The 10,544-nt window shown below is 40.6% G+C and overlaps 1 protein-coding gene and 1 pseudogene across 2 annotated transcripts in view; both read left to right on the top strand.

The window, feature by feature from the left end:
* Positions 1–1,587, top strand: part of Tmprss4 (transmembrane serine protease 4) — a 33,546-nt gene extending 31,959 nt beyond the window's left edge. For both annotated transcript variants that reach the window (XM_048795711.1, XM_048795710.1), the window contains 2 exons: positions 457–606; positions 1,048–1,587. In XM_048795711.1, coding sequence (XP_048651668.1) covers positions 457–606; positions 1,048–1,059 — 162 coding nt within the window. In that variant the 3' untranslated portion in view covers positions 1,060–1,587. The remainder of the gene's footprint in view (positions 1–456; positions 607–1,047) is intronic.
* Positions 1,588–6,045: 4,458 nt separating this feature from the next.
* Positions 6,046–9,203, top strand: LOC107145670 (annotated as a pseudogene).
* The last annotated feature ends 1,341 nt before the right edge of the window (positions 9,204–10,544 follow it).

Raw genomic sequence — 10,544 nt, 5'->3', positions numbered from 1 at the left:
CTCTCTCTCTCTCTCTCTCTCTCTCTCTCTCTCTCTCTCTCTCTCTCTCTTTCTTTCCTTCCTTCCCTCCTTTCTTCCTTCCTTCCTTCTTTCCTTTAACTAATAGAATCCCAATTGCCCAGACACAAAATAGTCACTCCATAAGTGGTTAATTAAACTCTAGAACTACCACATTACACAAAGATAACCCAACTTCCTTCCCCCGGGTCCTTTTCAGCCTTCAGTTTGCTGGTGTAAGTTAGGGCCTCTGGAGAAGGCTCACTGCATGCCCACGATTTACTTGACCACCAACAGACCTTTTTGCTCTAGCAGAGAAGAGCACTTCTGGATGCAGGTCAGGCAGGAGCAAGGGGGCTGAGGGCAGAATGCAGAGAGTGCTGGGAAGTGCAGGACCAGGAGGAAGGAAGCCAGCCCCTGGCCACCCTCCCCAGCAACCCCTGTTCTGGCCTCTCACAGGGTGACAGTGGTGGACCCCTGATGTACCAGTCTGACCACTGGAAGGTGGTGGGCATTGTGAGCTGGGGACATGGCTGTGGGGGCCCAAGTACCCCAGGAGTGTACACCAAGGTCACAGCCTATCTCGACTGGATCTACAGTGTGTGGAAGGTGAGCACGTTCGTCCCACCCAGGGTGACTTCCCTCTTTCCTCTACCATGAGAGCACCAACCATCCTTAGATTTAAGTGATCCTGACAACCTTTTGCCTCCCACATAATTTCCCTTCCCAACAAGCTGATAGCCTAAGATTCCTTCATTAAGGCTGAAATTCCTGAGGTCAGAGATTCCTGCTAACTGCCAGTGCCTTAGGACATGGAACACATCCACTTTATCAAGCTTTATCACTGTTTCCTAACAGAAGGAGACTATCAGATCCTTTCCAGGGAAAGATTGTGATAAGGAAGAGGGTGGAAAGGTTTCTGAGACTTCCTGGTCCCTAGAGACTATAAAGAGAGCATAGTAGTGCAGAGAGGAAGATAACTCTGCCCCTGTCATCACAATGTCAAGTTTCGACTCCTCTGACTTTCCCTTTGTCGCTCTTTCATTCTAGTCTGAGATGTAAGGCTGCTGTTCCTCTGCAGCGTTCAGAGCTGCTTCTCTCCAGTCCTACCCACTGGGGATCCCCCAGAAGTCCCACACTGGGGCTTGTCTCTCCACCCACGGCCTTGGCATTTGCTAGAGCAGCAAACGGCCTCTGTTCCTGCAAGACCCTCACACCCCAGAGACACCCAGAAGGAAGGCAGCTGCCCTAGCTCAGTCATCCCCAGTGCTTCCAGAATCCCAGGGAGAGATGCAGCCCGCTGAACGGAGCCAGCTATGCACCGAGGTCTCAGAGGCACTGCTAACTCAGGTGGAACTTTCCCCCTCTACTGAATGGAAGAGGGCTCTTCCCAGATAACCAGGCTGGAGAGGAGGAGAAGAGGGTCTGGCCAGCCCTCTCCCTTCTCCACCCATTCCCAAGCCCACCGGAACAAGAAACCAGGTGTAATGTAAATGCACCATCCTACCTTTGGCGTGACTACTGTTACCTACAGGTGTTATTATTGTTACTTCTAAGTGTCGTTGTCATTAAATGATGGTATCTTTGGTACACGTTTGCTGGGCTGCTTGATAAGAATGGAGCTAGGACCATCAGGCATTAATTCTTTGGCCTAGGGATGAAAAGGTCCTGGGGAGACAATTACTTCTCAAAGTAGAGGCACGAGAAACAGAGACATGGAGACCAGATCTGCTAAGTGGGGGCAACAGCGAGCTGCACCTGGGGATGCCAGGGCATCTCCTCCCCACACAGGCTTCTCCCGCTTCCCTCTCTGTCTGCCTGATGTCAGCTGTGGGCTAAGGACACCCTGTGACTTGGGAGAGAGCCAATTTAAGCATTCAAGGGTGACATTCAAGCAGAGCTCCCCAAGTGGCTGGAAAGAGATATTACACCTCTGTGGCCTCATTTCTTCCTCCTACAAGGCCCTCCATGTGGTTCTTTTATTTAAAAAAGAAAGAAATGAAGGAAAAAAGAAAGTGTCACCTGCCAGGCATGAGGCAGTCGCCAAGCTAAGTTCTGGAAACTAAGTATTCATAAGTGCCTGTACTTAAAATGTGGGAGAGTGAAGCCCCGTGGATTTCTCCAGAAGTCTGAAGGCTCATAAAATATACTGGTTAATGTTTTACTAGAGTCTTAGAAGATGACGGAAATCCTCAACAGTCAAAAAACAAATAAACAAAATAAAAATAAACAAAGCCATCAGAACCACGAGCAGAAACTAAAGTGGTGATCTGGGAACGACAAACTTAAGATCTTGGGTTGTCTCAGGGACAAAGACCTCTCTCAAAGCTAGATAAGAACTAAACCCGGACCCACTGCAGAGAAACTGAACCCGGGATTCCCCTATGTAGCAGATATAACAGAAGGGGGCAAATGGGTCTCAGGTGGCGGATCCTCTGAAGGACAATATCCCCAATTTGTAAAGCCTCAGGATTCTCAAAGATCTTCAAATATGAGCTTTCAATTGAAGATCAGAAAGATATTTAAAAAGAAAACACAACATAAGTGGGAATCATTATAAACAGCTAATTTAGAACCCAAGGACCTCAGATGTCAGGATGATCAAACAATTATAATATTAATAGAGTATTCCCATGTGCCAGGCACTGTTCTAAGTGTACTGATGCAGGGGCTGGAGGTGTAGCTCAATGAGGGAGCACTTGCCTAGAATACATGAGGCCCTGGGTTTGATCCCCAGCTCTGCAAAACTAGCATACCCTCACACTAACCTACAATGTAGTATTATTCTTATCCTCGTGTTATGGATAAAAAAGACGAAGACACAGTGAGGTAAAATACCTTGCCTGACGTTACAAACTAGTTAAGTTGATCATAATGTTTTGACTACAAAGTGCATGCTGTAAACCACCATACTATAGGGATTCCAATATGATAACTTGCAGAATGTTTAAATAATTAAATGCTATTTCAACATTTAATTTTTTTAGATTGTGGTAAAATACACATAATCTAAAATTTACCATCTTAACCATTTTTACATGCACAGTTCAATGGACTAAGTACATTTACATTGTGCTACCCTCACCAACATCCATTCACAGAATTGTTTTCACCTTGCAAAACTGAAACTCTATATCCAGTAAGTAGTAACTCCTCACCTCTCCCTCCCCACAGCACCTGACAATCACCATTCTACTTTCTATAAATTTGACTATTCTATGTACCTCTTATAAGTGCAAACATACAGTATTTGTCATTTTGTGCCTGGTTTATTTCACTCAGCAGAATGTCCTAAGGCTCTTCATGATGTAGCAGGTGTCAGAAGTTCTTTTATAAGGTTGAATAATATTCCATTGTTTTAAACACATTTTGTTTATTTGTTCATCTGTCAATGGACATTTGAGTTACTTGTACTGTTTGGCTATTGTGAATAATGCTGTTATGGACGTGAATATGTAAGTATCTCTTCAAAGTCCTGCTTTTGATTCTTTTGGATATATGCCCAGAAGTGGGGATTGTTGGATCATCTGGTAATTCAACTTTTAATTGTTTGAAGAACCACCATTTTGTTTTCCATATAGTTAGCACCATTTCACATTGATTTTTACATACATTAGCATACAAGAGTTCGGATTTCTCTACCTCCTCACCAACACTTGTTTTTTGTTAAAAACATGATATTTCAACGATCAAGAAAAAGGACAGGCAGATTTGAAGAACCAAATAGAGCTCTCAGAAATAAAAACTACAATTATGAGAATGGAAAATTGAATGGATGGGATAAATTGCACTTAAGACACAGATTGAGAGAGAATGAATGAACTGGAAGGTAGATTGCAGAATTTGGTGTTTACAGTAGAAACAGATAAGAGAGCCAGGCGTAGTGGCACATGCCTGTAATCTCAGTGACTTTGGAGGCTGAGACAGAAGGATCTCAAGTTCAAAACCAGCCGCAGCAACTTAGTGAGACCCTAAGTAACTTAGTGAAACCCTGTCTCAAAAATAAAAAAATAAAAAGGGCTGCGGATGTGGCTCAGTGGTTAAGTGCCCCTGGGTCAATCCCCAGGAAGAAAGAAACAAGGAAGGAAGGGAGGGAGGGAAGGAAGGAGAGAGGGAGGAAGGGAAAAGAAGAAAGAAAGAAAGAAAGAAAGAAAGAAAGAAAGAAAGAAAGAAAGAAAGAAAGAAAGAAAGAAAGAAAGAAAGAAAGAAAGAAAGAAAGAAAGAAAGAAAGAAAGAAAGAAAGAAAGAAAGAAAGAAAGAAAGAAAGAAAGAGAAAGAAAGAAAGAAAGAGGAAGGGGAAGGAAGGAAGGGGGAGGAAGGGAGGGAGAGAGGAAGGGAGGCAGGGAGAGAGGGAGGAAGAAAGGGGAAGGGAAGGGAAGGAAGGAAAGGAGGAAGGAAGGAAGAGATAAGAGAATAAAATATGAAAAAAAAGGGTCTAACATATCCAGAGTCCTATCAGGAGAAAAAGAGAGAGGAAGTAGATAATAAAGTAGATACAGTACCCAAAGGCATAACAGCTGAGAATGTTCCGGAACCAATAAGGCATGAACCCACAGATAAAGGTATGTGCTGCCACATACACCCATACAACCAAAGTGGAAAATTAGAATATATCCTTACCCAGGCACATTATAGTGAAACTGTGTATCATCAAAGATGAAAATAACTTGTGCAAAGCAGCCAGAGAAAAAACCCAGACCACTCACAGTATCACAAAGTTATCATAGTTAGACTGACTGTGGACTCTGTAGCAATAAAGAAGCTGGAAGACAGTGGAATGGAATCTTCAACTGCCAAGACATTATAATGGTCAATCAAGGGTTGTGAACCCTACAAGCCTATCTTTCAAGAAGAAGGGCATTTTCAGCCAGGTGCAATGGCATACACTGTAATCCCAGCCAGTCAGGAGGCTGAGGCAGGAGGATTGCAAGTTCAAAGCCAGCCTTAACAACTTAGTGAGACCCTAAGTATCTTAGTGATATCCGGTCTAAAAATTAAAAATAATAAAAAGGACTGCAGATGTATTTCAGTGATTAAGCACCCCTGGGTTCAATCCCCAGTACCAAAAAAAAAAAAAAATTTAAGAATAAAGGCATTTTCACACTGTAGTGGCACACACCTTTAATCCCAGCAACTCAAACTCAAGATACTGAGACAGGAGAATCACAAGTTCCACACCAGACTCAACAACTTAGTCAGACCCTGTCTCAAAATAAAAAATAAAAAGGGCTGGGGATATAGCTCAGGGGTAGAATGTCCCTGGGTCCAATTCCCAGAACCACCACCCCCCCAAAAAAGAAAGAAAGAATAAAGGTATTTTCAGGAAAGCCAACCACCAACCAAACTTCCCTAAAGGAACATCTATAGCACAAACTCTAGGAAGAAGGAAATTGTCCTAAAAGGAAGGACTGAGATGCAAGAAGAAATTGTAAGGCACCTGGTAAAAATGCACATAAATCTGGGCTGGGGTTGTGGCTCAGTGGTAGAGCACTCACCTGGCATGCATGAGGCACTAGGTTCGATCCTCAACACCACATAAATAAATAAAATAAAGGTATTGTGTCCACCTACAACTAAGAAATATTTTTTAAATGCACATAAATCCAAACAAACTTTGTCTACATAAACAGTAACTTTGTTTTTCTGGGTTAATTTTTAAAGGGCTAACTAAAATATGGGATAACAGTGGTATTAATTCAGAAGGGATCATTGTAGTTAAAATAATCTAAAGTTTTCAAATGTTCAAAAAGGGAGATCAAATATTAACTAAAGTTATGTTACACAAAATGTGTATGTATGCTCTAAGCACTCAAAAGGTGGACTACCAGAAGAATGGAAGTAAAATATTTCACTTCCAAAACAACAAAAAGAACTAGATTAAGGAAAAACAAAGAAATCAAGCAATTTCAAAAGAAGGAAGAGGAAGAAGGGAAGAAAGCATAGAAAATCAAATAAATACAATACACAGAGTAGAATGGTTTTTAAAAGCATCAATAATCATAATAAATAGCAAACTTACCAATTAACATACAGAGATAGTCAAATAGGATGAAAATTGCTGTAAGTCTGGATCTTGAAGTTCCCCCAAAGACTCATGGGTTGAAGTGTGGTCCCAGCCTGGAGTGCTACTGGGAGATGCTGGAACCCTGTGGAAGTGGGGCCGAGTGGAAGGAAGTGAGTTCACTGGGGCATGCCCTCCGAGAGGGTATTGAGACCCTGGTTCCTCCTCTCTGTCTCTCTGCTTCTTGGCCACTGCCAGGTGGGCAACTAACTCTGTCATGTGCTCCCACCTTGATGTACTGTCTCAGTACAGACCCAAAAGCAAGGTAGTCAACCAACCATGGACTGAAAACTGCAAGTTTTGAGACAAAATAACTCTTTTTCCTTGTTAAATTGATATGTTGGTTACTTTGCTACAGTAACAGAACACTAGTATAAAAGAAGAAAAGTACCAGTGTAAGGCATCAGTGGCAACTTGAGCAATACCGAGGTGCTCCAGGCAGAGTTGCATCCCTGGCTGTGCCTGGGACCTGCAGTGCCCCAGAGTCAGATGGTCCAGTCCATATACCTAGTAGAGCCCAAAGAGTGATGACATCTGAGGACCAAGCCCAAGAGACAAAAATTCTAAAATTAAAAATAAAAATGGCTGATAAAGAAAATATCAAAATACCTACAGGAAGCAAAAATAATACAACAATGGGAAAAAATTATATTCCTTTAAAGCCTTCTAATGAATTAACCAGTTCAACTGCAGAAATGGACAGATGATTTTCAAGATGGCATTCGGGCCCTGCAGTTATCAATGAAAGATGATCCCCAAGATCAAAATACGACATTAAGCCAGGCATTTCACCTTAAAAACATTAAGAACAATACTAAAAAGAAACCAGTGCCTGCAGAAAAACCAAACCAAGCAGCTAGCATGCCCAAGAAACCTGTGCTTGGATCTTATCATGGCCAAATTGTTCCGTCTACGGTTAATTCATTTAGAAAGCCTCTACAAGTCAAAAATGAGAGTTCTGCAACAACAAAGCAACTTTCAACTACTGTCTCCAAAGCCACAAAGCCTGAATCTGTAAATACCACCAATGTAACCATGAGAAGTAATACAGCCTCCAATACAACCGCTACTACTAAATTTGAAAGTACTAAAATTGTGAACATTAAATCTCGGAACACACAACTTGTGCAATCTCTTATTAGAAGTCACTACGATAACACCCAGGACACCGTGAAACAAGCCATCAGCCAAACCCCTGCCAGTGTTAAAATCCAAAAGGGCCTCAAGAAAAAGAATAATCGCAACCAATCTAGTGTCAAAACCAGTTCTTCTCAGGGCATAAAAAGAAATAGGGTGGGGGCTGAGGTTGTGGCTCAGTGGTAGAACACTTGCCTCACATGCGTGCAACACTGGGTTCCATCCTCAGCACCACATAAATAAACAAAATAAAGATATTGTGTCCATCTACAACTAAAGAAAAAAAAATTTTAAAAAGAAATAGGGTGCTATCAAGAAGTATAGCATCTGGGGTCTGCGGTTGTGGCTCAGTGGTAGACCAATTGCCTAGTGTATGTGAGGCACTAGGTTCGATCCTCAGCACCACATAAAAATAAAATAAAGGTATTGTATTCATTTAAAACCAAAAGAAAAAGGAAAAAAAAAGCATAGCATCTGAAATTGTAGCCAGGCCTCTTTCATCTTCTAATACCAAACTGATAGAAAAGTCAAAAAACATTGACCAAAAAGCAATGGTTGATAGATCAGCTCAGCCCAAAGAAACTGCAGAAGAGAGAAAAACTCATCTGAGTGAGTGGAAAACACAAAGGAAAAGTACTAAAAAAGCCTCTGACCTCAGTAGTTCCCCAGCCCACATCTGAAGGACAAAATGAAAACCAGCTGGCTCCTTTTGGACTTTCATGGCAAAAGAAGATGAACAAAGATTATTTATTGAAAAAGTAAACAAGACCATTTCTGAATGCCTGAACTGTTAATAAGGGATGCCCAAAAGAAGAAATATTGGTTACATAGAATGACCTAATTAAAAAATTCCAGGGCTGGGGTTGTGGCTCAGTGGTAAAGCACTTGCCTAGCATGTGTGAGGCACTGGGTTTGAATCTGAATACCACATAAAAAATAAACAAATAAAATAAAGGCATTGTGTCTAACTACAATTATAAAAAAAATTCCAAATGACAAAAATGTAAAATATTGGATATGTCTTATATGTATTGAACCAATCACAGTCTTGTTGAAAATATTATATCAATCTATGAAAAGGCCATTCTGGCAGGAGCTCAGCCTATTGAAGAGATGTGACATGCCCCGTGGATATTCTAACAATGAAGAGTCAAGAAAAAGTTAATTTGGGAGAACGTATTGAGGTTTATGTGCCGCAGTCCGGCTGGGCAAATAACCTGGAGGTGACAAGCAACTTGAAGGTTGAAGCGGGAATTGCTTTATTGCGGGGAAACTCAGCGGGAACTGAGCGGGAACTCAAGGTAGCGGGCACCCAAGATAACAGGAGCCGCCTTATTGTGGAACCGCAGAGGTATCTATACCTAACTGATTACACACAGCTTGACTCAATTAGCATCACCTAGATACAGCAGTCAGCCAATAAGGAATCCCCATCATCTTAATGGCTCGGTGGGGTTGCCTCACAAACCACTCCTCCTGGCAAACTGCCAGGCACCATCTTGACTTGATTTGTGGTCCCCAACATTTATGCATCCAAAGAACAAATTCAAGAAGTCAACACTGAACACATAGGTATTAATCTAGAGCCAGAAAAACCAGAAATAGAGAATAAACACCATAGAAATGTGATTTTTAAAGATTATGAAAAAGAGCAAGATGACAAAATGGAAGATCCAACCAATAAGGTTAAAACCTCTGATGCAGAAACTATGGCAAGTTGCTTAATTAAATAGAATGTATCTACTACACTATACTTGCAAAGTGTAAAAACGAAGATGCAACTTGATGAATCAAATTCTGCGTTTAAGGAGCTGAAGTTTCTAACACCATGAGACATGCTCAGCGTCTTCTAAAAAACACTTCTAAATTACCAGACATGTTAAAAGACCATTATTGTTGTGTGTCTTCACTGGAACAGTTATCAGAGCTGGGAGTCAAAACTGATGTTTTCTTATGCCCCCCTAATGCAGCACTGTCCCCCATGTCCTCTGAGACTAATGAGGAATGAGGGATTTTATTATTCCTTGGTTTCCTTTGTTTTGTGTGGCTTCCTATTTCCTTTAGGTTTGTATTTGGCTAAGTATCTAAGTATTCATGGCAGTGAGCTTCTTTTCTAACATTCATGTTATAGGAGTTGTCTTTCTGTGCATCAGGAAACTAATCCTGCCTGGTCAATCTCAACAGACTGAGTTTTTCTCTAACATAGGTAAATTTTGTCAGTTTGTTAATTGTGTTCCTTAAATACAAATAGGTTTTGTCATAATGGTAGCTTGTTCACTTTACTAAATATTAAGTACAGTAACGATGCACCATCAGGAAATGAGGTGTTCTAGATAAAAGTACATGTTTTAAAACTTTATGATGTACCTCCCTGCCTTTAAATAGAATACTGACAATATTTTTGCCTTTATTTAATTAGTATGAAAGTATGATTTTGGGACTGGGAATAGAGCTTAGCATGCCTGAGGCCCCTGAATTCAATTTCTAGCACCAAAAAGAAAAAAAAAAGTCCAAATTTGTAATGTGCAGAGCAACTCCCTTCAAATATAATATAATATAACATGTAATATTTAGGTTGCTTTTCCACCAAATGTGTGTTACCCAACTGTAGAATGTTGTGCTATGCTGTGTCCCTTAAACTGCCTGCCTGTGGCTCTTCACTGTTACTTTTCATCAGTGACAGAAAGCCTGCATATGTAGTCTGTTGGCCTCTGTCTTTTCATTGTAGCCAAGGTCATAAAAAAGGATAATTTAACTAAATACTCCATTTCTAAGAGAAGGTACTTTGTATAAGAAAAAAGTGCCAAATGTAGTGAACATTAAACACTTTAAATCTAGTCTGAGTTCCTTTTATAGCTGGATTATGTTAAAATTTTAACTTCCTTAGCTTCATTTTAGAGTTTATAAATTACATTAGGATGGAGTTCAGGAAGGAATGTATATTTAAGAAGTGACATTCCAATGTAGGTAGCATTTCTGAAATAATTAATACTTGCTTTCTTCTCTTAAATCATGTCCCCTGTCTCCACTGGAACATGAAATTCATGAACAGTGACATGATAGTTACACACAGTGAACAGTTTTCTTTGCCCCATGCCTAAACACCACCAATAAACTTGTTTTCTAAGGCCCTGAACTAATACTTAAGTGGCATATATCCTATGCCAGTCTACAGTTTCAAATAAGTGAACTATAAAAGAATAGTGAACTACATGTGTAATATGAGTGTGAAGATCACATACTTGGTCTAATGTTCATGCCTTTTAGAACATTTTGTTTTATTTCTTGTCTTACATTCTACAGAGTAGGATTTTCATTCTTTTTAAACTGTGTACCTGATATGTATATA

The sequence above is a fragment of the Marmota marmota genome, unplaced genomic scaffold, assembly GCF_001458135.2.
Source record: "Marmota marmota marmota unplaced genomic scaffold, marMar, whole genome shotgun sequence".
Lineage (NCBI taxonomy): Eukaryota > Metazoa > Chordata > Mammalia > Rodentia > Sciuridae > Marmota > Marmota marmota.
Note: the sequence above shows the minus strand (reverse complement) of the source record. Positions and strands in the feature narration are given on the sequence as shown.